Here is a 26,089-nt window from a genome sequence, read left to right on the forward strand (position 1 = left end):
TGCGGGCGGCTTCCAATCTGGTCTGTCCCTCCCTCGTCAGGCCCAGCGCCCTTTCGATAACGGCTTGGGCTCCTCTGCCCTGTTTCCTTCCGACCGTCTTGGTTACAATCCCAGAGCCATGGATCAAATGTCTGCGAATGGAATGCCCGGGGGATATATGCTGGACAACAGCCAGGCCTGGAACTACAATGCAGGTGGTGTCGCGACCGTGAACGGTGCCATGAACGGCGCCAATAGACAGAGGAGCGTCAATCGCCGAGCCGCTCTCCCCACTGTAAGTTTTTTTTTTCCCCCTCTCTTTTCTTTCCCTCATCTTTTCGCTCTTTGTAAAGTATTCGTGATCTGACCGCCCCGAAGAACTGGACCGATCAAGGTCTCGGCATGCACGGCTCATATGGCTCCGGCCTCAACGGTGGAATGTCGAATGGCCTCCGCTATGATGGACAGAGTGATATGCGTCCCAGCTCGCAGACGGAAGAGCAGCTGATCCCTACCGCCATTGTCATCAAGAACATTCCCTTTGCCGTGCGAAAGGAGACGCTTGCCGCCGTCATGTTGGAAATGCACCTCCCCCAGCCCTACGCCTTCAACTACCACTTCGACAACGGCGTTTTCCGTGGTTTGGCCTTCGCCAACTTCCAGTCCCCCGAAGATACCAAGATCGTCATTGATGCCATGAACGGAATGGAGGTTCACGGCCGAAAGTTGAGGGTCGAGTACAAGAAGATGCTGCCAGAGGCCGAGCGAGAGCGTATCGAGCGCGAGAAGAGGGAACGACGTGGTCAACTCGAAGAACAGCACCGCGCCCCGATGCTGCACCAACAGCCGTCTCTGCAGACCCTGAACAGCGTCTCCAGCAACCCTCCTCGTGCTCCCCTCGGTACGTTATGACGAAGCCACGAGATGATTCTGGACACCCGATGACTGACCGTGCGTAGAGGGAGACATTGATCTCAACGACCCCGAGACGCTGGAGTTCTACACTGAGCTTACTCTTTTCAAGCGTGACACCAACCGTGAAATTCTCATCTTCCCCAACTCGGTCGCCCCCGAGCAGCGCCGTCGCATCCACATCCTCGCTCATCATATGGGTCTCGAGCATAACTCCGTGGGAGAGGCCGAGTCGCGCCAGATTCACGTTGTCAAGCGCCAGCTTCCTTCACCCACAGCCCAGATCCACTCTCCCGCTGTCGGCTTGGACTACCACAAGAAGGGCCTCAGCAGGGCAGCCACCTTCGACTTCGCCGCTGATAGGGAGGCCCGGAGCGCTAGCACCAACTACTCCCATGCCATGGGCCGCCAAGGTCCGACTCTGGAGCTTCCTGGAAGCCCTGACGGAAATGGCCTTGCCAACCTCCGCGCTGCCAAGAGCTTCGCCGACCTGCGATCCTTCAGCCCTAGCCCGTCCGCATCCTCTTCGAGCTACTTGACGGCCATGAACGGCATCGGGAACATTCCCCAGTCTGGCAATACGGGTGCTCGCTTCGGCGACTACAACGGAGGTGTTAACCAGTCCACCGCACTTGCCACTCCCAACCTGACGCCTACTTCCGGTACGGTCGGCACTCCCGGCACCGACAGCAGCCTTCTCAGCTCGCTTGGTGGACTTAACCTTGGTTCCTACGAGTCGACCGCCCATTCTCAGGCGCGAAGCACTCCTGGTGCCATTGGTAGCCAGCGCCCCGGTGCCAACAGCGGCAACCGCAACGCACCCGAGAGGCAGCCCAGAGGCCCCGAGTGGGAAACTTCGGCCGGCTTCAGCGGCCGCAACCGCTCCAACGGCCACATGCACCGTGGAAGCGGTAAGTATTCTACTTTCGTCTACGTAGACTGGGATATTGAGTCAAAGAAACTAACCCTGTGGCAGACTCTTCCGACAACGCACCTCGTGCTGGAAGTGCCGGCGCATCTCGATTCCACTAGACAAGAACAATAATTTACCTCGCCGAGACTGCCACGACAACCATTACAATGAAGAAACGATTCATGACTCGCGACGCATAGAGACTACAAACGACATTCGACGAGTTCACCGCAGCTCACCGCAGCTCGGTAATCGACCCCCCCCCCCCTGTGTTATACCTACCATTGCTTTTCATGATGGACACTCTCCCCCCACAACCACACCCATATTGCTTATAATGATGATTTGTTGGACACGAGCCTTTGGCAGCGTCATGATCTTTCGCTTGGCCGTCTCGGATTTGGTGGATAGAAGAATTCCCAGTGTCGCGGCGGCATCCAACTTTGGATTCACGGCACCCGCCCGGCAAGGAAACCTTGGCTCATGGCTGTTTCAACGACCAGAGAAGGATGAACGGAAAAGAAACTTGGATACAAGAAAATACCTGATATGGGCAACCATTTCGACATGGCAAAAAAAGGCCCATGGGCGGTCCCCCTATACCCTCCTGTTTCCCCGCCATACCTCCTTTCATGGCGCGCGGGAGCATATGAACCACCCTTGACGATGAATACGCTGTTACGACCTCTTTATGTCTAGATAGCTGTACCAGCATGCTCGACAAAAGCCGCTTCTTTTTGGATGACGAGACCATGCCCTTCGGCGACCATGACTATACCCACCTAATTACCACGGTTCGGCAAGTTTTGATCAAGACACGACCCAAGACTGATGTTGCCCTCGGACTCTCTTTGACGGCCAAGATTGGTTGTTTGTCGGCTTCAGAAAACAATGCCAGCTCTTTATTGGGCTTACCGACGAAAAAAAAAGTTTGATTTGATTTTGGGCGTACCCTACGCGCCGGCATTTCCTGATTTTTTTTCGTTTTGGTCTTCGTGTACCGCCCCCCCCCCGGGCCCTCAACCCTGCAAACTGCTGTCTGTGTCAATTTGCAGAGAGTCGCCCATAGAACGAACGCTCCTGTTCCATGGATGGGTGGTCTTCGGGGACGACTTTGGCGGGGACATTGGCGTTGAGGCTGCATTGGGGGCCGATTGGTCGTGTTTTCTGGTCTTCGACCTGCTAGAGTTTTCCCTGTTTTCATTTTCGTTGGATTTACATGCATTTGCGAGCATCTGAGGCGGGATGACAGGACGAGAGATCAGTGGACGATCCATTTGTCGATATTTTCCAGGAGTGAACAACACACGAGAGAGATGAGATGGCAGATGGGAGGGCTGGCCAAACTATTTGCGTGTAATGTGCGATGGGGCACAAAGATAATTTTCGATGAAGAGAGGATGATGATGTACCGAGAGAGAGCCGCACACACTGGGCAGCTATGCTATTTTGCGCCTTGTCAAATATACTGCGTTTGATTGATACCGATGCTCTTGCCAAGGTGCTTACCTACTGTGAGGACGACACGAATGGGACCACAAGCGAACAGGAGTCGAGGACTCTTTTTAAGCGTCTAGTTGTTCAGTTCTACCGCCCGTTCTTGCGAAGAGAAGCTCGGTATAAATCACATGAGTTGGGGAATCCTAGGTCAAGAATCTCTTACAAAGCCAGGCACAGTTCATGTTCTGTTTCACAACATCTCATGACATTTCAGTGGGTGGGTGAGCGGGCGGTAAACGTGTTTCTTTGTCGCATGAAACGGGTTGTGATGTGCATGACAGATAGCGGGTAAAGGTTGTAGGCAAGTACAACCAGGAGGACTCTGAAGACTGATTTCTTTATATATATAAAAAAAGAAAAAAAAAAGGTTGAGATCATTATTGATGATGGGGCACGGTCAGACGTCTACACCCGTTAACGTTTACCATCACACCGAGATATTGTTTCTTTATTCACAATGTGGCTGATTCTCCCGCTCGTAATCGTAAGAACCCCGGATATCATAGGTAGAGGTATACGCACACTTACCTGCACGCTTTCAACTCTAGATCAATTTTGCTGTGTGGTTTGCACATTCTCGAACTTGGATTAGCAACGAGGCCGGTCAGCCGGAATCAAAATCGGCAGACGTTCCGGGGGAGTCGAAGGGGGATGGGGCGTAGAATGGCCGACCATCTCCAAGACAATGAGTCTGACGATCTTGGGCCATCATTGATGACACCCCCCGATTCACCACTACCGCCACCACCAGAGCCAGACGCGACCATAGTGCAAATCAATACAACGTCTTCTACACCTACCTCATCACCGCCTCCATCTCCATCGTCTTCATCCAAATTGTTCCGGCCCTCGTCACCCTCTTCCTCCTCCTCCTCCTCAGAAACACCAACACCAGTAACAACACCACCACCGACACTGACACCAACATCATCATCAACACCACTCCCCAACCGCACCATCCCTCTCCCAAAATGGCGATGGCGCACCCACTGCGGCACCCGATACCTCATCTCCTGCACAAACCGCTGCGTCCACTGCGGCCGCTTCTTCTCCAACAAACCGGCCCCCAAAACCGGCCCACTCTCCATCTCGCGCTTGTACATGAGAGATAAAGCCTTGCTCAGCTTGCGTCCCGAAGACGCCGAGTTCGGCTACTTCGTGACAGAACATATGAAGCGGAGGAGGAATTGTGGTGGGCCCAGGGCGGCGACGGCGAGGGCGAGAGCAGAGCGGTCGGCAATGTTCATGGCGAGGGCCATGTTGGAGGATTCGGTGATGGCTTCGCCGCCGTGGCTCATGCTGTGGCCTTTTAAGTGGGAGTATGTCAAACAGTGGCAGATGGGAACGTACCCAGCACGAGGAACACAGGTCAAGCCAGCGTCTGGACGACGCGTACGCTTCAGCACTCCATTCATCAAATAATCAGGTCATCGTATATGTAAGCTGAATCAGAGATATATCATAAATGAAGGGCATTGCATCAGTATACGGAAATCAAATGTTGTACCCCCATTACAGTTTTATTCATCTACCTAAGCCCATCAGCTAGTGCCTAATCCGCGCGTGCCTTCTTGGGAACCGAAACAGGAACCTCGAAATGTTGTACATTGTGAGTGAGTGCCAGACTCGAGGCGAATCTGCGCGGGCTTTTGAGAGTGCGGGCACCCAGGTTGAGTACCCAGCAATCATCAAGATCAAGGCGCTCATGGCTCATGCGCCATTTTGGTTTCAGCACCGTACCCGTGAACGTCAAAGACGGAATTGCGTGCAACTCTGAACCGTTGCATGCTTCTTCCTTCCGTTGTTTCCAGATGTTGTGAAAAGATTATTCAACCTCTGGCACACCTGCATCATCGTCGTTTCTGACCAGTGTTGTAAGGAAAGCCGAAAAAAGCATCCCTTGTGACCGAACCACTCCCAAATAACCGTCCAGAGAAAAAAGCCAACCGGGAATATCAACGTTGTTGTCGTTGTTGTGCAAAACGCGGGATTTATGCCTCGAGCGCCTTGGCCTTCTTCTTCTGCTCGACCTTGAGGAGGAGCGCGCGGTTGATGTGTGGCAGAACACCACCAAAGGCGATGGTGGCACGAATCAGGGTGTCAAGTTCCTCGTCACCACGAATGGCAAGCTGGAGATGGCGGGGCGTGATACGCTTGACCTTGAGGTCCTTGGCGGCATTCTACGAGGCGCGCGTCAGCAAAAGATTTAGGCAGAGACCTCGATGAGTCAATGGAGTGCGCCGGGAGGGATGCAACTTACGCCTGCAAGCTCAAGGACTTCAGCAGTAAGGTACTCGAGAACGGCGGTGACATAGACGGCAGCCTTGGCACCGACGCGCATCTTGTTCTGGGTGTTGGCCTTGAGGAAACGCTTGACACGACCGCAGGGGAACTGGAAAGTCCGTGTTAGAAAGCTGCGACCACTAGCTTGAGAAATTTTCATTGCTGCGTGCGTTGCGGGAGTTGCGCCATCATTTTCGAGCCCAACTACATCGTGCACGCGACCGCATCCCGTCCATCATCCGGTGCTGCCTCGGCGGCGGAAAAGTGATCGCGCAGATCCACCGTTGCAGGTGGAAGATGCTGCGCGACACGAGATGATGGTTGGAGGGCGATTCTGACTTGTGTTGCGGTCGAACGCGTCGGAATCGGGTGGTCGTCGGCCGATGCTCGATATTGGGGCCCAAAAATCGACGTGCAAACCCGGCGCATCATCAGCAGAGCGCAACTTACCTGCAGACCAGCGCGAGCGGAGTGGCTCTGCTGCTTCTTGGGGACTTCGGCCGTAGCCTTGCCTCCGGACGTCTTTCCGCCAGACTTTCCCTTGCCGCCGGCCATTGTTGATGTTGATGCGAGGGCGCGAAAAAAAGGTTTAATAGATTCGAAAGTCGAGTTTGGGATCCGATGATTCGATCAAAGTGGGGATGCGCGTCTGTCGAGTAAAAGGTTTGGAAAAAAGGACTGGTATCGAAGAAGACTGTTTCGGTGTTGGGTTGAAGTTGGAGGGGTTGTCGAGGGAAGCTTTGGTGGAGGTGGATGGAGATGGCAGAAATTTAGTTCGAAGGCTGACAGTGATTGTTGTTGTTCGTCGGTGACGGCAGGAGAAGAGGACAGGGGGGCGAATGGGAGCGAGGGAGCTTCGGTGCGAGCAAGAAAATCGCGGTCGGTGTGGTGTGGGAGGTGCGAGGAGGGGGGGGGGGGGCCGTCGATGGGTGTGCCGGGTGCTGCTGCGTGCTGCGTGCTGGTGCTGCTTGTCTTTGCGGTGCTTTTCGTTTCTGAGCAAGTCCACGGCGCGGCCTGTGTCTGCGTGTCTGCGTGTCTGCTTCTGCTGCTGCTGCTGCTCTCAATATGACCACCTGCGCACCTCTGCTGCTCTGCTCTGTGCTGCACCTCTGTGCTGCCACGGCCCACGCTCCCTCCTTGCTCAGAGTTTTGCTGGTGAGCTGTGGTCCGTTCCTATTCGTCGGTTGGAGCTCTATTGTGGATGGCTGTGTTATGGCGCTAGCGTCGAGTGCCCAGAAATTGTTGACAAAATGTTATTGCCGGAATGTTGCGCCTGGAGAGCTTGCATACGGCTGCCGAAGATTACCCGAGCCGCATCGAAGGAGCCAGGAACCTTGAGGTGCTTGCTTGGCCCGGGCGGGCTGTGAGTGAGTCTGATGAGCGAGGCAAGAGAGCCTGCCGCCCAGGACGTAAGTACATGGCACTCGCCATGGTAGAACCGTCAAAATGCCAGAAAGAAGGCAGGAGTAAGGAGAAGGACCTGCTCAACTCGAGCAAATCACCTGGAACCCAGGAGACGCCGTGGCGGCAAAGAAGCACATACCTTGAGCTTACCTCCAAGTGAGGCTCTGCGACGGATGCCAGCAGCAGGCTTTGGCCAAGCTCGCTGTACTGCAGCGGGGTGGCCAAGTAAAGCTCAGAGAAGAATGAGAAGTGGCCTTCAGATCAGACTGGGCCCAAATGCAGCCTGTCTTGAGCCGTGGAGGTGAGTGTTGTCATCTTGACATGATCGTTGCTGATGTTGGCCTTTGATGTCGACGCAAAACGCAGACCGAGAAAGCGTCCCGCACGAGGCTAGTGACAACCTGTGGCGTTCTTGTTCACGTGATGTGGCTGGTGCTGCGTACGGCTTTGGAGTCTCACGTGCGAGCGACGGTTGGCTTTTTGAGCACCAGGCCTTGCCCTGCCTGGACTCGATCGGATGACCGGCCCCATAAAACACCGGGAAGATCTGACACTGGAGCTCGGGTCTTATCCGGTATCCACACCACCCTGTTCTCGTCTCTCGACTCTGGAGGAGTGAGCTCTCACCCCAGCCGGTACCAGCTGTTCAGGTAATCTCACAACATGGCACTGTTCTAAGATACTTGGGTAATTTCCATCATGATCTTCTCATACTTTCTACTCAAATCGTCAATAAATACATGATAGAGAGCGATGTCCTACTCACTGACGACCACACTATTAAAGAAACTTCTTGTTTGCTATCTCGGGCCCTGCCTCTTCGTACTCGGCCCTCGTGACACACATCCTTTCAAACGTCGAAAGTTCGCTCAACATGGAGCCCCCAACCCAAGCGGAATACGCCCTATTGGGAGGAGAGATGACGTTGATAGTAGTATCCTCTCTGAACAAACGGTCCAGTTCATACTTCAACCTTGCGCCGAACCCAGGGGACAAGGTGTTTCCACCAGCCTACACGGTCGTCAACAACACGACTCAGCGACAGCAAAACAGAGACAAGTACTCACCAGCAGGATGTTTTGGCAGAGTTCTTTCCGAAGACCTTGATCGCACTTCACGATAACGTTAAAGGCATCATGCTGCAGCCCACCAACATCAAGGCCCAACATGGAAGGGTTGAACGACACCTCACCCGCACGCAAACCCAACGGGGTGTCAAGCTTGACTTTTATCCCGTCAGGCAGATCCCAGCTCTCTTCTTCCCCTCCGTCAACCACCATATTCCTCCACCGCATCACACCCTCCTCAAAGTCCTTTGCGACGCGGCACCGTTCGGTCTTGGCCAACCACAGAACGTCATCCCAAGCCCCGTTTGACGGAAGCTCCAGACCGACTTCATTCGTGAGAGCTTGCTGCAACCAGTCGTCTATCGCTTGTCCCGCAACGTCGTGCCGACGGGCATGGATCCGGATAGGCGCGTGGTCGTATACTGGTAGAGTAGAAGTCCCCGCGTAGCCCGAGTCGATGACGAGAGCGATGGGTAGGTTGGCCGCGTAAGTTGACAGCAGAGCCGGCGAGGCTGTGTAGTACGCCGGCGCGGAGAGATACTCGAAGACGTGGGATACCATGGTCATTCTAGTTCATCGACAATTAGGCTTTTCGTAGCCCCGGAAAGACGTCTGGGACGTACCGCTGGCTTGGAGAGAGGTGAAGTGGTTCTGTCATAATGATCGGGTGACAGGAGAGCGGTATGGACGCTCCCAGCTCTGCCAACGCATAGTTCCAGATCCTGTCTGCGTCTTTCCAGTTCGTGACCACGCCACCTGATCTGATCGGGTATAGAGGTCGGTTGAGGCCTTCATAATTCGGGTTGACGGCATGACCGACGTTGTAAGTGGTCTGGAATATGGTTAATAAGACTTGCCCCTCGAAGAGCTTGTATGGGTCACGGAAATTTTATGCCGACTGACCATCCAAGTATCAGTATTTCTGTTCTCGTTTGTGCTAGTAGGATATTGGATTGCAGTTGCTAAATTAAAGTCAGACGGCTGAGAACAGTTGCAGTTGGGGTCTTTGTCTCTAGTCACGGAATACTCTGAGAGGCAGCCCGTCACCGCCGAATCCAGCCTTGGTGAACCCGGACCTGGTAAACGATCAGAGCCTGAATCACTCATCCAGAATTACGCCTTCATTGGCCAAGCAGCACTTACCCGCTATCAATGACAATGGCTCGCGGTGACATATTGGCACTGGGCGACATGATAGATCGAACGCCAGGTATCTCACATCATGAGACGTTTAGAGCAAGCTTATGAAAGAGCTCGGCTGTGAGTATTTGACGCTCAGGCATCTTGGGCTGTATACCATTGCTTTTCGAGGCTGATGTGAGCTGGTGCCGATCTGCATATGCAGGCAATACTCATTCAGGTAAGGTAAGCATGCATGCATGTTTGAGAATGCCGCTTATTGCTCGTTTTCATTCCACTTTCATGATTGAATGATTGGAAACGTGACGGCCCACATCACGGAAGTTCATTTGCCATGAATCGCGAGGTTGTTGTAGAGAAGGGTTCTTCCATCTGACTACTGCTCAAGCACCTCTCTCCTCTCTCCTCACGAATTCTTTCAAACATCTTCCAGGTTCAACTTGGTAAGCATCAAAACTGATTGCCATGATCATTCCCAGCGCCATGTCGTACTGTGAGACCCAACAGGCTTCTGGGCAGGTATTGCCTGCAATCATACACTCTGCACGCCATGGTATTCGCCGTGGCAAATCTGCCATAAATAAAAAGACCATGTGATCCCAGTCCACGCCAGTCGCATCCATTACGCTTTCAATCAATAAAACAGTCATCGCTTTCCACGGATCCTCATTCATTACCAAACTCCAGGTTTGCGGGTCGTTGCTTGACGCCTTTTGCGTCATACGTGTTTGTTGTTCTTGACGACGTTTAATACATCATCGTCATAATTTGCTGCTGCTGTTGTCGTTGCCGCTGTGCGTTTCTCTCAGCGAGGATTCTCTTGACCCGTCGTCGGCCGGTGTTGATGAAGTGATATTGCGGCGGATACTCCTGTTCCACGGCTTGAGGGTATGTCCAGTACACGAGCCCGGCGAGAATCATGTTGAAGAACCGGGCTGCGGGTGTGAGTCGGGGTTTCTTGCGGGCGAAATGTCGCCATTCCAGTGTTAAAACAATGTTCCCCAAAACATTGAGGAGGCGGAAGAACCTTTGCGACGGGTTAGCTCTTCAGAAAGTGATGGAGTTGTTATCCAAACTTACATGTTCAATACGATAAAGACCAAGGTTACCGTAACCCGTCTGTCAAACAATCCAGCTATGCCGTCTTCCACATCCTTGACGAGGACGTAAATCGGCAGACACCAAAGGCCTAGTATCGCCGTCTCGAGGATCAACGAAAAGTGATATGTGCGCTTGTGTTCGCCTCTGACAACGAGGAGAGCCAAACACCACCACAGCAGGACGAAAGCGACCTAATCAGGTTAGAAATCCCGCTCCCGAGAAAGACAACAGTGATTTCCATGAACTTACAATAGACGGCACCAAGACGAGAATCTCGTCTCTAAAATATCTCCAGCAAAGCGCACCAGCGACGATACCGAGACTCAGCTGGATCCAGCCCAAGACGAAGTACACCAGCAGGACATTATTGTAATGATTATAGCAGCCCTGGTGGAACTCGGGCTGATTGGGCGCCGAAGCAGTGGCGACGGGATACCCGCACCATCGACAGATCCATACACTCGCGTAATTACCCAGCGCCACCTTCTTGCCTACCGCCAGCTCATTCTTCTGGTACGCGCAGTCGACGCATTTACTGGCGAGAGGGTACCGCGGGTGGTTATAGTCCGCCCAGAGCAAGCTGCCACGTGTGGGATCGTACTTCAGGCAGATGTAGCAATGCGCCAGCAAGGCGAGGCGGAACTGCTCGCCAAAAAGGTCGCGAATGGTCTCCTTTGTGAGAAAGTTACGGTAAAAGCGGCACGTGCGGCGCAGGTTCTCAAGCTCGCCGAACTCGAGGTAGTCGATAATCATGAGATGCAGCTCGGGCGGGAGATCCATAAGACTATTACCTGTCTTGGGACCTAGAATACGGGAGCGTCGTCGGGGATCGAGCGATGCGACCTTTTCAATGACTGAGTCCCGGCGTGAGCGGGATGTGCGAGGCCGGGCGCTTCGGGCGCTGGTAGGTCGTATTGAGCCGCCATCTTTACAGGATAGCTGCTGCTCGAGTTCAAGAGGTAGAGGTGACTCGAGAGGTGAGGGCAGATACTGAGCTGGTGAGGCTGCGGCAGAGAGGTTGAGAGGTTGGGGCGCCGGTGAGTTTGGGTGGACCTGAGGTGCGAAGGATATAGCTGACGGAGTAAATATGGGGGAAGCCAAAGGTGCGCTGGGTGAGTGGACTATGGCGGGCGGAGGCGACAATGGCGATACGGGTTGAGACTGCGGGCCTGGAACGGTGAGTGTCTGAGTTGTGATGTTGTTCGTCAAGGTCTGGGCATTCGAGGACTCGGCGGGGTGAGCGCCTGTGAGAGCCTGGAGGGTTGCGTCATCCTGAGTGGGGGGTTGGGCTGATGGGCCCAGTGTCAGGGTCGGAAGCGTATGAGTGTGATGTTCATGAGCGGAGTGAGGGGGGGACGGTGAGTCCGACTCCGGTGAATTGATAGTCGGTGTGAAAGGCGGCAGTGGTGATGTGAGCGGCAGGGCCGTGTAGTGAGATTGAGAGGCCGTGTGAGCCGGAAGTTGAGCTTCAAGATCGGGTTCAATGGTCGGTGCGGGAACGTGAGCGGGTACGGCAGTGTCCTCGGCGCTGGTGGACGAAGCGGTTAAGGATGGGGCCGATGAAGCCGCGGATGACTGAGACGGTTGCTGATCATCTTGGGAACCTTGAACCTTTTTGCGGACGCCGCGGGCAGCGCGGGAGATGCCCCTCCCGAATGAGCTGACAACATTATCCATAGTGAGCCCAGGGCGGGAAATGGTCGAACGATGTTGTCGGTGGTCTTTTGGTGCACCGTCGACGGGATATGTGCCCGCTGTACAGCAGTGAGGAGTGTGTAAAAGAGACTGGCGGCGGGTCGGCTGGGCGACCGGGGATCCCCTCGTCACGGTGGGTTGAAACTGCTTGGAACCCGGGGTGCTACAGAGAGGCCGATGTGAAACGGGTCTGGAAGCCGCGCCGGGAATCCTGGGCGAATGTTGGGGGCGATGCCGAGGGACTGGGCGACCTGAGGTGACAAGAGTGTAAAGTGTGTGTGAGCGCCAGCGAGCGGTGTGATCGAATGAGAGCGGGGGCGTAAGTGAGTGAGAGCGTTCGCGTTGAAGTGAGATGTTGGCTCAAGTAAATCTTAGCCAACGTCTGCGATAGTAGCCTCGGTGGCCGTGAACCGGTAGGACATTGTTTTGGTTCAGGATGTGAGGGAGGGGGGAAAACTTGGTAAAATAAGAGAAGAAAGAGAGGGAGGAAGAGACGGGTGCGAGTGGAGGAGGTCGAGGTGGTGATGAGTGATTGATGATCGATCTGTGATGTGGTAGTCTGCCCGCTCGTGGGTTCGTTTCTTTTCTTCTTCGTTTGTTGTGTCCCTCCTCGTGGCCCTTGTGACCAACGGACCTGATTCGAGCTGGTCTGATGCAGGGTTACTTTCTAGACTCCTTGAATCCTTGAATCTGGGGTTCCGTTCGAGTTGGGATGCAGCAGGCCAGGCGCAAAGTTTACCAAGGCGTGCCAGGCAGAGAAAGGCAGAGAGTGGACGACAGGAGTCAGAGTCAGTCGGTCCTCTGCGCAAGACTGCGACTCTCAGTCTCACCTTTTTAGAGCGAGCTGCAACGAACGGGCTGGAATGGGCGACCGCCACGCGGCGATCGCAAGGGGGAGGGGGGGCGGTGGTTGGGTTGTCCGGTGCTTGTGCTTGTGCCTTTGCAGACTGCCCGCAGGCGGGTGCGCCAAACCGGCGTGGACGCGGTGGGAATAGTGCGCCCTGGGGCCAAAGAGAGGGGAAAAGAGAAGACGCCGGCCCCTCGACTTTCGACTTGATGGGTACACAAAGGTGGTGCTGTCGTCGGGTGACCAACAAAGTACCTCGGTTGTCAAGTGTCCCCCGGGAGTTGGCGGTGGGGTTCCGGTCTATGAGCACCCGTCGAATGTGTTCAGGCGTCAATAATCAGCTGTGGTAAGGGCGTTTGCTGGTCAAGCCAAGGGATAAGATATAGCGTAGTTCGTCTCTCCTGGTGGGAATAACAACAAGTATGAACAGTAAGGTGGACGAAGTATGTTGGCCAAGAGAGAATAGGTAGACAAGAGAGAATAGGTAGACAAGAAGCAAGACGGTGGCCCAAAAAGCTTGAAACCAAGGAAGCCAGCCAAGCGAAGAAGAAGAAGAAGATGAATCCCGAGACCTTGTCCTGGTGGCGCTGTTCATCCGCAAACCATGGAGGACTCTCCTTGTATTAAACCCGTCCGTGATGACTACGGATACACATAGATGATGGTTGACTTGTCCACGTACGAAGACAATAAGGAGGCAACGCCAAGCCAGGAGGCCTGCCTGCCCGGCACACCACCCTCGGCCGCTCAGATCAGCCTCAAGCTTCGTCAAAACGTGGCCAAGAAGTCCCCATATCCATCTTTAGCAACGCTCCGGGCTTGATGGTGTGTTGGGCTTTGGGTGTGTCGCATGTTTCGAATCCTAGGGGTTTTCGCGCCGCCCTAGCTTCCTAGCATACAGTAGCTCTTAGCAAGGCACGCATGCTTACCAGCATGATTTCTAGCATACCGCGCATAGCTTGCTTCCAGGATGTCTTTTCCTCAGTTCCTAGCTCCCGATGCAACTTTGAGAGTTGCTGGACCGGCAGCTAGGTCGGGCACGACTAGCGATTTCGTTCACTCTAAGATAGTTTAATTCTCGTCAGTTTAGATTCTTCAAGCATATTGCTACTTTATTTTGTGACGAGGGCGGTGACGATGTTGAGGCCGACAATACCTACTGGTCCACGAGGAGGAAAAGCCCAAGGGCATGGACGCACTTTATCAGTCACCTCATCAAGACATCAACTGACAACAGCACGGCTTCACACTCATGTGATAATCAGGGACGCTCCCAGTCAATTTGATTCAAATCCTCCGTGCTTGACCAGCCGATCTGAAGCGACAGGCGACACGGCATGCCTTCGCTGTCCAGTGTTCAACCAGCAACCCACATTCGTCTCCGGAACTGATCCGTACAGTCGCTTCAACCCTGCAAAACCCACGGCATCTTTGCTGGCTTGTTTCTTATGTGGACAACGCCTAGACCTTTTCCGCAGCCTTACGGACCTCCACTTGCTCATACGTAGCATCGCCGTCCATTCCCGCCTCCTTGGAAACTTTGGCATCCTTGCCGTCGAATAGGACGGCGATTTCCTCAAGAGTAGGTCCCTTGGTCTCCACAAAGAGGAACCAGATGCAGACCACCTCAATGACCAAGATGACGATGTAGACAAAGTAGAACTTCCAAGCCAGCGACGAGAGCCCGATGGGGTTGACGTATTGGTTCAAGACGCCAGAGAGCGCTGTCACTCCCAGGCAGATTGCCAGTCCCTTGGCTCGGATGCTGAAAGGGAGAATCTCGGAGCAGTAGGCGACTGTCAAGCCAGGCCATGCGAAACCAGCGACGCCGTAGAAGAGGAAGATCATCGCCAGAACCGCGGACCCGGCGTCTTTGTTTCCTGTTTGGGCATACACTGCAGAACATCTGAGAAGGTCAGCATAGGTCAAGCAACTGCTTGGACATTGCGGGGTTCATACCCAGTCCAGACGCTGAAAACAACGAGCATCCCGACAGCAGCGATGAGGAAGAGAATTCTTCGACCGAGTTTCTCGATAAAATAGACCGAGAAACAGATTGCAACGAGGAACGACCAGATTTGGAGACCACCATTGAACAGAGATTGAGAGTTAGGCTCGTCGATGCCAACGGAACTCAGAATGTCATGAAGGTAGTACGAGACCAAGCCGTTTCCTAACAGAGTCATGTGTCAGTCAAGTCGAGGCTTTCTGGGGGTATGACCATACCTGAACATTGGGAGAAGAACGATGTGAGCACAATGAGCAACAGCCTCTTGCGGTTTCCCGGTGTCTGGAAAAACACCATCCAACCCGTCTCCGCCGCGAGCTTCTCAAGCCTAATGGTCTCTTGGATCTCGGCGAACTCAGCTCGTACGAAGGGGTCATCGCGGTTTCCGCTAGCGTGATACTGCGCGACATTAAGCGTCAGCCTTCAACATATACCACTTGTACTGAACCTGTACGCTCGCTCACCTTGACCAAGATCTCAAAGGCTTCGTTAGATCGGTCCTTTGAACACAACCAACGTGGACTCTCAGGCAACGTAAATATGCCTATAAGCTGAAGCACCGGCATAAGGCATTGCAGAGCAACGGGAACCCGCCACGAGACCTGACCCGTGTACTTGATCGTTCCGTAGACGGTCCAGGCGGCGACGATACTTCCGACGTACCACAGGCTGTTATACATCACAGTGAGTCTGCCTCGATGCTGAGGATAAGCGAGTTCCATGATCAGCAGCGGACCGGCTCCGATGGAGATGTTGGATCTAAGATGATCAGTGATCAGTAGTCAGATCGGCAATTCTAGGCTTGAATGCCTGCTTACCCGAATCCCACGAGAAAACGACCACCGATAAACATGCCTTCGTTTACGCTTGGAACAGCTGCTCGACATTAGATTCGATCCTATTCATGCAGAGACAAAAGGAGCCTGGGTGCCTACATTGGATGATGACACCCACGACCAGGATGATGATGCCGATCGCAGTCGCGATGCGACGACCATAGAAGTCGGCAATGTACGGAGCTGTCGTCAATATGTTAGCATGGGCAATGGTCTTGCTGAACTGGCATCCACAACTGACAGAAGAATAGTGCACTGAAACCACCGATGTTGACAATAGCAGTGAACAGTCCAAGGGTAGAGCCGGAGGGATGGTTGAAGTCTGGAGATCTAGAAGTCAGTAGACTTTTCAACGAAGCAGTGTCGGATGATGTGGCATGTACAAGCTCGCCAGTTCTCAATAGTCTGAAGACCGTTCAAGAGACTTCCATCATAACCGTTGATGGTAGCGCAAAGCATCAGGATTGGCATCCTGATGTAGAGGCTCCGCAAGCCGGCGTGCTTATACCAAGTTACTCGTGGGACCTCGAGGTGTGGAGGCTCCTCAACATAATCCGGATGTTCCTTGGTTGAAGTCATTGTGCTTCTAGATGTACGGCGATAGAAAAAAGCCGAAGACAGGCTCCTCGAGTTCTTGGCGTTAGATCGCTGTGGTCCAGGGTCGCTATGTTGTGAACGATGATGGGATTCAGGGAACTGGAAACTCATAAGATCTACCCATGCCTTTTAAATAAAGACGAGGCAACATGAGAAAGATATTGACAACAAAAAGAGCCTGCGAGTACATACTGACATGTCCAAAAGTAGTTAGACATGATCACCATCTACCGTATTCCTGGGAGGAGACCCCAGGTTCGTGGGGTGATTCGGGAAGAACAGACTGGGGTAAACCAACCAGGCACATGTCTTTCACTTATTGCGAGCGAACTTGCGGCCTCTGGGCCAATCATTTGGCCGTTTTCCCGACATCCAGCAGAATGGAATTGTCGCTCGTCTAGGGATGCGGGATGAGTGCGCGCATGAGCTTGGCGGTGCATTCACCAACCTCTGCGATGAGGGTAACGGCATCCAGGCTAAGCAGGAGCTAGGTCTGGTACGATGTTAGCGCTTGTTTCGATGGGAAACAGGCACTGAAAACGACAAACCCGATCGATCGGAGAATGAGGAACATGATTGGCTTTTCCCCCGAAGCCTGTGAAAGTTTGCCCGCTCCAAAAAGAAGCCTTACTAAACTGCACATAGTATGGCTTTCTGCGTGAGCTCCGAACTTTGAAGGCGCTCTTAGTTCAGAATATCATCTGTGATTTCATATAGGTAGTGAAGCAATTTCGAGACTTATGTTAAGTAGCTTTGTATTGGCGTAGATATGTTTTCTGTCATGCTACATCTTACTATGCCAACTATCTTTCCCACTCGTGACGACATGTGTCCAAGGGCAGCATACAGATTCCAACACAGACGGGATTCTCCCCATTATTCAGGCTACAGGACTATTGATGACAACTAAATTAGGTAGTCGAACTCATGAAGCTGTAAGCTATAGGCATCAGAGGTATCAGTCTGAAACGAAGTATACCTCCCTTGCTGTGTGAGTGCTTGAGTTCGAGCTGAAAAGCTGTCAATGTCGTAGTCCATGCCCGATCTCACGTGTTGAATATCCTTTTCTTCCAGAGGCAGTGAGTATTCGGTCAGAAAGCGCACCATCCAGTCATCGAAATCATGCGTTCTGGAGTCGCATGACAGCAGGCAGAAGTTTTGAAAAGTAGCAAGGCGTTCGATCTGTCATCAAATTAGTTTTTGTATGCATGGGAGTCAGCCACGTGGGTGGGAACAAACCATTGGCGCAGTGTTTGGCCAGTACTGTCGCAGTTCGACAATGGCTGCAAAATTCGCATTCAAGGCATCTCTGGCGCTCTTCAGATCTGCTTCTTCACCGAATAAGAGTGTATGGAGGAGGACCGATGACGATACTACCGCCATGTGCCCGACAGTAGGATAGACGACTTCGCATCCCTGCCTACCACGGGCGAGTTTGACAAGATTGCTGTAAGCCGAGGCGTGGGCCTTGCACCTACTATGATACATGCTAGACGCGGGAGATCTTGGCTCTTGAGAGCTGAGAAACCTGAAGTAGAGCAGAACGGAGTAGTGATGATACCCAAGATGAAGGGCGACATATGGCCCTCCGGTTCCTCTGTTAATATGCCAGTCCAGCATTTCCTCTTTCCATTTGATGTTGTCGGGCAGGGACTCTTCCCAAGTCTCCAGCTGCTGAGACAAAGAGAGAATGCTGCTCTCGATGTCCTCCGCAGTCATACTTCTGTTGACACTATGACGATTGAGCTGCTGTATTGGGCCAAACAACTGTACCAGAGAGATCTTGAAAGCCCATATTCCTGGTTGCCACGGCTTCTCTAATTGCGTCGCTGTAGGATCTAGGGACTCAAATATGGCTTCGTCCATGGGCAGATCAACAGCAAGCTCTGTATCTCGAATCTGTGGCAACAAGCGCAGGCTTGAAGACGACCATCGATCTGCCATGAAGAGTGACCACCATATTCTCCTGTGAATCTCGAGATCAACTAGCCGGGACCCTACAGTGGAGGTGCCAAGCTGCATAATGTGAGAGAGACTGATGCCGGTGCCTTGTCCATTGTGAGCAAATAGATACAGAATAAAACACGATCCCGCTAATCCATTTATTCAAGTCCAATAACGGTCACTTACGGAAGAACAAAGCTTCTGAAGAAGGGTTCAGGTGAGCCGCGCAGAGGTTCGCGATGAGGATACACGCCTGAATGTTTTCGACGCACACGTTTTCCAAATTCGCCAGCAACGTCCGCTTGGATTCCTCCATCAACCCGGCCTCGAGAGCCCGCGTCTCTTCGTCAAGAGCGAATCTCGAGCCCATGCTGCAAATGGCCAACAAGAGAATCCTGCTGATAGACCCATCCTGAACCTCCTGCCGAAGCTTGGCTGGGTGAAACAGACTATGCGGTCGATTATGTAGCTTGTCCAGATAATAGTCGACAAGGAGGACAGCCGTGTGAAGCGGCAAGTCTGTGCCTTCGGTCTTTGACGAAGTAGGCGTGGAGGTGTTTGACAATGAAGGCGTCGGTTCAGGCCTTGGGAGCAACGGCAGCGGCGATGGAGGAACGCGCGAGAGGGAGCTTGCACACGGCAAGCTTCTAACTCGACAAGTATCGCAGGGCTCACCTACCGCGAGACTACGACGAAGGCATTTCCGTTTGCTCTCCCGACACTGTCGGCATGCTTTGGGGGGCTTCATCCGATTGCGGATCAGATGAACGTACGAGCGTATAGATGCCATTCACACTCTCCATAGTTAATGATAATGATGGCGGCAGGAGGACGCCCTCTATTTAGTTTCTCGGAAATGCACACCTTTCACTGGGCGTTGACCCGAAAACCCCACAAACCAACATGTGGAGGACGCTGCTATGCAGGAGGAGTCGACGCCACTGAGGGGAAGCAAGACAGGCATGTTAGCGGCAGTCTTTGCTCGTCAATCGACGCTTTGCTGTCCGGTGTGCCGGCATATTCCCCTCACTCCTCGCGTGTTTCGCAGATCCTTGGGAGCTAAGAACGAATGATCGGGATATGAGCCAATCATCTTTCACAGATTCCGACGTGTGTTCAGCGCCGCAGATCCATCCTCCTCCTCTTGAGTTGCTCTGCTGTCACTCCAAGTCCTGAAATAGCAACCAGCAACACTTTTGTTCTTTTCTCTACATTTCCTCTTTTCTCGTCCGATTCCTCTTCCACGCTTCTTGTCTCTAATCACAGTCGAAGTACTCATCGAAGAAGACCGAACCGAGACCCCGATACGATGACGTTTCTCGACGCAACGCCCCAAGCCGCCGCAAAGATGGCTAACGTTAGTGTGAATATCCCACATCTCGTCCAAACGGATGGGTCGAAACAACTTGTGGTGAAGGGCGAGCCTTTTCTCATGAGAGCTGGTGAACTTCAGAATTCTTCATTATCGTCTCCCGAATACATGGAGACTGTATGGAAGAAAATGGCCGACACCAACATCAACACCTTACTCGGCAGTGTGTCCTGGGAAATGATTGAGCCTGAAGAGGACAAGTTCGACTTCTCGGTGCTCGACCAAATCATTAACGACGCACGGAAACATTCCATGCACTTGGTTTTGCTTTGGTTTGGGTCATTCAAGAATGGTATGCTGTCCTGCTTCTCCCCTGTCCTCAAGTGACAGATTGGAAGGACGACTGAGACTAAGAAATACAGGGCTGTCTTCATATACACCGGCTTGGGTGAAGACAGATGACAAGAGGTTCCCGCGTGTCAAACTTCGCAAGGCCGGAGGTCGTCTCGAGACGGGCGACGTGCTGTCGATCTTCGGCGTCGAGAGTCGCAAAGCAGACGCCAAGGCCTTTGGCCAACTAATGGAGCACTTGAGAGAGGTGGACGAGTCACATTCTACTGTTCTGATGGTCCAAGTCGAGAACGAGTGCGGTGTGCTGGGAGATTCTCGGGACGGTTCAGAGTTCGCGGATAAAGCCTTCCGCGAACCCGTCCCAAGGGACCTTGTCCACTTCCTGTCCGTCGAGTGGGATCAGCTACACCAAGATGTTCGAGAACAGAACCTCACACTATTTGATCATCAAAATCCACAAATTGATGAAAACGGCGACTGGGAATCTGTATTTGGAAGCAGTCCTCGGACTGATGAGTTATTCATGGCATACAACTACGCCCTCTACCTTAATCAAGTTGCCGCGGCCGGGAAAGCGGCGTATCCTATCCCGCTCTACACCAACGTATGGATGAACTACGTCGGCGAAGACTCTGACAACGACTTTCCCGTGGTGGTAGGCGGCGGCGGCATGCCGGGAGACTATCCCTCTGGAGGACCCGTGAGCAATGTCTTGGACGTATGGATGCGCTTCGCGCCGAAGCTGGATTTTATCGGTCCCGATGTCTATCTCAACGACTACGCCAGCTCTTGCGCCAAGTACAGGCACCGGAACCAACCTCTCTTCATTCCGGAGCAACGACGAGACGATTACGGAGCGCGCCGCATCTGGATTGCGTACGGCACTTACGGTGCTATGGGGGTTGCCCCTTTCGGCGTGGATACTATCGAGCCAGAAGACAGTTCTTTCACCAAGCACTATGGTCTGTTGAAGTCTGTTTCGCCCATCGTCCTTGAAGCACAGCGACACCCGGACACGTCAGTGGGCTTCTGCTTCGACGAGTTGCCGGCGGATAGCACCGGAAAGGACCCAAGCCCTGTCATCCGTCGTACCTGGGGAGACTTTGAGATCACCATAGAACGGTGCTTCGTGTTTGGAAAGCCAGGGACAGGGGCTGGAATGGTGATACATCGAGGTGGAGGTAAATTCTTGCTCATCGGCTGGGGTTTCCAAGTCAAGGCAAAGGCATTGGGCCAGAATCGGAGCTTCACCGGCATACTGAAGTTTGAGGAGAAGATTGTAGAGGACGAAGGGTCCGGCCGCTTGAAAACGAGCAGGGTTTTGAACGGAGACGAAACGAGGAGCGGCAAGTTCGCGATGATGCCTAACGAGGACCCAGATTACGGCGGCTTTCCGATCTCCGTTACGATCCCGGCCAGGACAATGATTGCAGAAGTTACGTTTTACTCTTTGTCTTAACTAGATCTGGGTGATCCTATGGTACTGAGCCGAAGCCCATAGAGAGGAGATCACAGCAAAATTCTGAAGACTAGCATTTACCACTCAAGACCGATCCAATTCTCACGTACTTTGATATCACCATCGAAATGAAAGCTGCGAGCATGAACCCCCCCGCAAAGATCCAGGTACCCTGAAACTCCCTCTGCACATCTGCCGCTGTGTTTCCTTGCGGACGCTGCGCAGCACCTCCGATAGGATTCCCGATCAACGCGCCAAAGCTGGCGATGGTGTATCCCATGCCCATTCTCGTTCCATACTCTGATAAATCGTCCGTCAAATTCGCAATAGTAGCCGGAGGTAAAGACACCATACCGCCCGAGACGAAGCCGTACAAGATTGATATTGCGATCAAACCCGGCAGGTCGGTCGCAAAGCGGAAGAAGAAGAGGACGATAGCCGAGCAGAGGCAGCAAGGAAGCATGACGGTCATACCGCCGTACTTGTCAGCAAGCCAGTTGGGGGCTAGACGGCCGAGAAGACTTGCAGCGTTCATGGCGCTGAGGATGTAAAAGGACGTGTCTTGATCGACGCCCAAACGAATGGCGTAGGCATCCACGTAGAAGAAGGGGATGTAGACCGAGCCGATCATCAGGGCGAAGGCTGATTGTGTGTTAACTACTGCAGTGGATTGAAGACCTATTGAACAGAAGACTGACCGATGCAAAATGACACATAGGGGACATCGCGAAAGTGCTTCAGGCGGAAGAGAGCACCACGCCGCTTGAGATTGGGCCTAAGACGCATCATTGCAATGCAGATCAGGAGGCTGCCGGTGACGATGAATGCGAACACCCGAACAGCCCAAGGAAAGCCAATAGATGCAATCAGGCGTCTCTCCATGATGGGATACACGATCCCCGCTTGTGAATACATCAGTACCCGTGCTTGCGTACATCTTCATCTCGGAGTCTGTTCGGAGCTCACCTAGACTGCTTCCCGTAGCAGCAATGCCAGTCGCTATCATCCTCCTCCTGCGGAAGTAGAGAGGAATCACGGCCACACAAGTCAACCCCAGCAACCCACTGCCCATTCCGACACAGAGTGCCTGCGCGAGGAGAATCTGCCAGTACTTCGTGCACAAGCTCAGCATGAATAGACCGAGAGACGTCATGGTAGTGCCGCAAATGAGGATGAAGCGAAGATACCCCGCGTCGAGAAGCCAACCAGCGCAGACGCCGATGAGCATCATCAGAAAGATCTGGATGGAGCCGATCCAAGAGATAGCCGAAGGGTTCACGTCTGGTAAAAGGTTGTTGGAATAGTAAGCTTGGAAGACTCCGAATGAGTTTGTCAAACCCCTTGAAATATGTCAAATTCAGAACTGCGGTTTTTGTCTGGGCCGGCACAAACTAGTATGGGGTCATCGTACCAGGTATTGGCAAACAGAATCCAGCTTCCAAGAACTTGAAGCCATGCGAAAAGTCCTTGGTCCATCACTAGCTCTTCCTCGTCAACTCGTGCTGTCTCATCGTCGCTTGTCGGCGATGACGGGAAGTGATTTTTCTCCTCGTCATACGCCATCACGATCTGTGAGACTGTTTTGGAGGGAGTACTCTGAGTTTCAGTCATTGTCATTTTGGGTCACCAGAGGCAATGGTAAAGTCGGCCTGGGGAGATTGCTTGATACATTTTGCCAAAGATCGAGGTCGCGAAGCGCTGGACCGTTCTTAAAGCGAACGACAAGTAAGCGATTCCAGCCGTCCAGGTGGGTATTCTTAAGCCGCTCCGAGCATCTGTGTCGCATTCCGTCAGACAAGTGTCGGCTTGCAAAGTAAATTGGAGCAGCACCTTGGTGGATCAAACGGAAAACGGTCATAGGTGTCCATATTGTGTGAGCTTCCCTTCTACCTTGAGCCTCAGACCAATCAATAACGCCGGGATCTCGAATCCTCGAATCCAGTTGGAAGATACTTACGGCGCTCCTCGAAGCGACCATGCCGGGATAGTGTGTGGGTTGGGCCGAAGATGACGGAAACAGGGTATAAGATTCCTTTACTCCAACAGCTTCTCACTTTTGAGCCGAGACATCCTAGTCAATGAAAGCGAGTGCACCGTATGCTTATTCTACCTGATGGAGTAATACAGAAACGTTCGTCAAGTGTCTGTGGGTGCCCTGGGCACTCGCATGTTTTATGCTTGTTCGTTGAGGGGCCTTCGGCTTGACTTGACCTACTTCGGCTTCGGCTCCGGCTTCACCACAGCTCGGAGAAGACAGGCGAATGGTGGTGGCTGCAAGTAAACTTTCACTCAAGGAAGTACCTTGGACAAATGGTGGGTGCCAAAATAAGATTATGGCTTGCCACTTGGTTTCGAGCATCATCGTTGAGAGTCTAAAACTCCAGCGGTGCAAAAGCAAAAGATGAAAAACCCGAAGAATGGCTTTGCCAATCGCGGTGAGGATTTGAGCCTCACGCGGGGGTCGAACCCGCAACCTTGAGATTAAGAGTCTCACGCTCTACCGATTGAGCTAGCAAGGCGGGTCTTATTTGATGACTTTTCCAGTGGGTTTGAGCTCCTTGTTCTCTTACACGCGGACAGTGTTTCTCTTTTTTCCTCTCTTCTCGTGTGAAGCTGATTTCGACCCTTCTTTTTCCTTTTCTCTTCTCTCGCTCGGGCCGAAACAATTTTTCACTTGGGTGTTCGAGTCGCCAGTGTTCTGCGCATTTTCATTCCTCGAGGATGTCTCTAATCACCTCGCGCAGAGTCTCGCTTCCTCTCTGAAGCAAATGTCCCTCCCGCATATCCCCGGCTACAATCCCTCCAGGCAGGAGACTCCTCGTCATCTCTACCAAAAGCTCAGCCATCGGTGGCCGATATAAATGTGCGAAGAAGTCCTCCAGTTGACCATCTTCTACCAGAGTGACCTTAGTCTTGTTGTACTTGGATGTCAGATCTTCCACCGCTCTATGCACGTCTTTGGTTGAGTATGATTTTGGCCCGTATAAGTTGAAGATGTAGGGATTATGTCGCATCGGTGAACTTTTTGCGAGAGCTTCCCTTGCGCATGTCCGGCCAACATCTTTGACCGAGACCTTGATTACAGATTTTAGAAAGGTGTACCCTTGACTTAGAGTAAACTGTCTGGTAAAACGTACCATGGGTATTGCGTAGTCTATAGGACACAACACAGAAGAAAAATGTGGTGGATCTTCATGCGCTGTCTTGAGTACTGGTGCCCAATTCTCCATGAAGTAGGCGCATCGAATAAAGACTACCTCGGGGGCGGAACCGATAAGTGCTTGTTCTGCCTCGTAGTTCGTTTTAATCTCGCCCTACAGTATTCCCCTCAGCCATCTGTGTCCCATGAAGATTCTCTCTTCTCAACTTATCGTCCCATGCTCCAAATGAGCCCCTATGCTAGACACATATACCAAACGCTTCGCCGAGCACTTGACCCTACCAATAGCAAATTTGACATTCGCTGCCATCTCCCGTGCTCTAGTGATTGGCTTGGACTCGGAGTATTGCGGAGGCGTAATGGATACGATGGCGTCGGCATCGGCGAAGTTGAGACTGGAAACATCGGCAACGTCGCCCTTGATAGCCCTAAATCGAGGATGCTCCCTGAATTTAGCCGGTACCCTTCCCAAATCTCGATATACACCAGTTACGTGTGGTTGTGAAGGGTGATCAAGGAGGGACCGAACCGTCGCCTGCCCAGTCTTGGGGGACGCCGGAACGACAAAGACGTTCATTGTTGCTGGTGATGAAGAGAGAGGGAGAGCTAGAGCACATCGAACACGACTTCCGTCGGCCAAAACTGACTGTGGCCGGACTTGTAGCTCCGGGGAGTTCTTGATTACTATGTAAAGGCTCGCTGTTGTGTGACATCACACCACAACGGTCTAGACTTGGGTCCATCGGTCGCCTGCATCTCCTGCATCCCGCCATCACAGTCCTCCCGATGTGTCAGTGGCTGCAATGTTTCACAGCCGAAAGCTTCCAGAGAACACCATGAGTTTGACATGTCAGCTGGGCCTAGGACATGGAGTTTTCGGCCCTTCCAGACCACCCCGCCCTCGCAAAATGTCCTGACGCTTGAGCCAGGCGATGTCAGGTTGGATGGTTGGCTATCTGCCTTCAGCCATGCCAAAGGGTCATCCGAACTTGTTGGCCTATCACCTTAGAAACCTTGACGGCAACGGTCCAAGCTCCGATCCTGGCTACCCCTCGAGCTAGCTGGGACCATCCTCGGCTCTTCCCGGAGCGAGCTTCAGCGAGCTTGGTCGTATCAGCCAAACTATCCCGTAATTGGAGTCTGAGGGGAACATAGACGGCTCTCAGTCTGACTTACCGCATCGCAATATCCCTGCGGTAGAATATGCCTTCGAGATGAACACTGTCAACCCCCTTGTAAGCAGCCGATACTGCTTCCTCGAGGGTTTTGCCCGTCGCGGCAACGGACAGGACGCGACCGCCTGCTGTGACAAGTTTATCGTTGACCACTTCGGTCCGGCGTGGAAAACATGCACACCTAGGAATGTATGTTGTCAGCGATGGGCCATGGCACAATTCTGCCACGACTCACCTCCAGGGGTAGATCCCAAGCGGATGAGATCCCCCTTCCTGTATGATTCTGGATAGCCCTCTGCCGCAACAGTGATATTACAGGCAAACCCTGCAAGTGTAACCAGCTTAATGTCACCAAGCCTATCTTCTACGCAAGCTAGAATGATTTCAGGCAAGGCCTCGTCTGGAA

At 52.9% G+C, this 26,089-nt stretch overlaps 10 protein-coding genes and 1 non-coding gene across 11 annotated transcripts; 3 read left to right on the forward strand and 8 right to left on the reverse strand.

Moving 5' to 3' along the window:
* Positions 1–1,923, forward strand: BDZ83DRAFT_572064 (R3H domain-containing protein; the record flags this gene model as incomplete). Its single annotated transcript, XM_060504465.1, has 4 exons — positions 1–274; positions 358–880; positions 939–1,802; positions 1,868–1,923. Coding segments are annotated over 4 exons (1,717 nt in total), but the record flags the coding sequence as incomplete, so codon positions are not given.
* A 1,748-nt stretch (positions 1,924–3,671) lies between these two features.
* On the forward strand, positions 3,672–4,772 carry BDZ83DRAFT_611592 (uncharacterized protein). Its single transcript, XM_060507666.1, has one exon. The coding sequence runs from the start codon at positions 3,956–3,958 to the stop codon at positions 4,724–4,726; it is 771 nt and encodes a 256-aa protein (XP_060367712.1). The 5' UTR covers positions 3,672–3,955; the 3' UTR covers positions 4,727–4,772.
* A 523-nt stretch (positions 4,773–5,295) lies between these two features.
* BDZ83DRAFT_572058 (histone H2A.Z) lies at positions 5,296–6,142 on the reverse strand (the record flags this gene model as incomplete). The annotated part of the gene is made up of 3 exons (XM_060504464.1): positions 5,296–5,484; positions 5,565–5,696; positions 6,038–6,142. The coding sequence occupies 3 exons, from the start codon at positions 6,140–6,142 to the stop codon at positions 5,296–5,298; spliced, it is 426 nt and encodes a 141-aa protein (XP_060367713.1).
* Positions 6,143–7,771: 1,629 nt separating this feature from the next.
* Positions 7,772–9,233, reverse strand: BDZ83DRAFT_749724 (actin family; the record flags this gene model as incomplete). The annotated part of the gene is made up of 6 exons (XM_060513804.1): positions 7,772–8,002; positions 8,059–8,626; positions 8,682–8,890; positions 8,962–9,020; positions 9,079–9,134; positions 9,202–9,233. The coding sequence occupies 6 exons, from the start codon at positions 9,231–9,233 to the stop codon at positions 7,772–7,774; spliced, it is 1,155 nt and encodes a 384-aa protein (XP_060367714.1).
* A 712-nt stretch (positions 9,234–9,945) lies between these two features.
* BDZ83DRAFT_749725 (uncharacterized protein) lies at positions 9,946–11,976 on the reverse strand (the record flags this gene model as incomplete). The annotated part of the gene is made up of 3 exons (XM_060513805.1): positions 9,946–10,225; positions 10,279–10,490; positions 10,549–11,976. 3 exons carry the CDS (start codon positions 11,974–11,976, stop codon positions 9,946–9,948), a joined length of 1,920 nt encoding a protein of 639 aa, XP_060367715.1.
* A 1,870-nt stretch (positions 11,977–13,846) lies between these two features.
* On the reverse strand, positions 13,847–15,607 carry BDZ83DRAFT_611612 (general substrate transporter). Its single transcript, XM_060507667.1, has 4 exons — positions 15,314–15,607; positions 15,068–15,248; positions 14,801–15,014; positions 13,847–14,747 (listed from the first exon to the last, which is right to left on the reverse strand). The coding sequence occupies exons 1-4, from the start codon at positions 15,569–15,571 to the stop codon at positions 14,303–14,305; spliced, it is 1,098 nt and encodes a 365-aa protein (XP_060367716.1). The 5' UTR covers positions 15,572–15,607; the 3' UTR covers positions 13,847–14,302.
* A 60-nt stretch (positions 15,608–15,667) lies between these two features.
* On the reverse strand, positions 15,668–16,769 carry BDZ83DRAFT_790209 (uncharacterized protein; the record flags this gene model as incomplete). The annotated part of the gene is made up of 4 exons (XM_060515707.1): positions 16,069–16,769; positions 15,927–16,007; positions 15,785–15,868; positions 15,668–15,725 (listed from the first exon to the last, which is right to left on the reverse strand). Coding segments are annotated over exons 1-4 (546 nt in total), but the record flags the coding sequence as incomplete, so codon positions are not given.
* A 419-nt stretch (positions 16,770–17,188) lies between these two features.
* On the reverse strand, positions 17,189–18,974 carry BDZ83DRAFT_571947 (fungal-specific transcription factor domain-containing protein; the record flags this gene model as incomplete). The annotated part of the gene is made up of 3 exons (XM_060504452.1): positions 17,189–17,464; positions 17,522–18,330; positions 18,413–18,974. The coding sequence occupies 3 exons, from the start codon at positions 18,972–18,974 to the stop codon at positions 17,189–17,191; spliced, it is 1,647 nt and encodes a 548-aa protein (XP_060367718.1).
* A 600-nt stretch (positions 18,975–19,574) lies between these two features.
* BDZ83DRAFT_571956 (glycoside hydrolase superfamily) lies at positions 19,575–21,348 on the forward strand (the record flags this gene model as incomplete). The annotated part of the gene is made up of 2 exons (XM_060504453.1): positions 19,575–19,890; positions 19,961–21,348. 2 exons carry the CDS (start codon positions 19,575–19,577, stop codon positions 21,346–21,348), a joined length of 1,704 nt encoding a protein of 567 aa, XP_060367719.1.
* On the reverse strand, positions 20,935–23,540 carry BDZ83DRAFT_611623 (major facilitator superfamily transporter). The gene is made up of 7 exons (XM_060507668.1): positions 23,306–23,540; positions 23,179–23,226; positions 23,018–23,123; positions 22,760–22,944; positions 22,315–22,688; positions 22,047–22,250; positions 20,935–21,990 (listed from the first exon to the last, which is right to left on the reverse strand). The coding sequence occupies exons 2-7, from the start codon at positions 23,214–23,216 to the stop codon at positions 21,419–21,421; spliced, it is 1,479 nt and encodes a 492-aa protein (XP_060367720.1). The 5' UTR covers positions 23,217–23,226; positions 23,306–23,540; the 3' UTR covers positions 20,935–21,418.
* A 254-nt stretch (positions 23,541–23,794) lies between these two features.
* Positions 23,795–23,867, reverse strand: BDZ83DRAFT_t87. The gene has a single exon. It is a non-coding gene; the product is annotated as a tRNA-Lys (tRNA).
* Between the last annotated feature and the right edge of the window lie 2,222 nt (positions 23,868–26,089).

This window comes from Colletotrichum acutatum (genome assembly GCF_030867785.1).
Source record: "Colletotrichum acutatum strain CBS 112980 chromosome Unknown BDZ83scaffold_22, whole genome shotgun sequence".
Taxonomy (NCBI): Eukaryota; Fungi; Ascomycota; class Sordariomycetes; order Glomerellales; family Glomerellaceae; genus Colletotrichum; species Colletotrichum acutatum.

Coding starts and splice junctions, on each gene's coding strand:
- BDZ83DRAFT_611612 (XM_060507667.1), bottom strand. CDS start 15,571: ATGGAACTCGCTTATCCTCAGCATCGAGGCAGACTCACTGTGATGTAT. Junction 15,249..15,313: donor CCTTTGAGATCTTGGTCAAG/GTGAGCGAGCGT, acceptor AATGTCGCGCAG/TATCACGCTAGCGGAAACCG. Junction 15,015..15,067: donor GTTCTTCTCCCAATGTTCAG/GTATGGTCATAC, acceptor TGACTCTGTTAG/GAAACGGCTTGGTCTCGTAC.
- BDZ83DRAFT_611623 (XM_060507668.1), bottom strand. CDS start 23,216: ATGGACACCTATGACCGTTTTCCGTTTGATCCACCAAG. Junction 22,945..23,017: donor ACCTCGATCTTTGGCAAAAT/GTATCAAGCAAT, acceptor ACTGAAACTCAG/AGTACTCCCTCCAAAACAGT. Junction 21,991..22,046: donor CTATGTGTCATTTTGCATCG/GTCAGTCTTCTG, acceptor ACACACAATCAG/CCTTCGCCCTGATGATCGGC.
- BDZ83DRAFT_611592 (XM_060507666.1), top strand. CDS start 3,956: ATGGGGCGTAGAATGGCCGACCATCTCCAAGACAATGAGTCTGACGAT.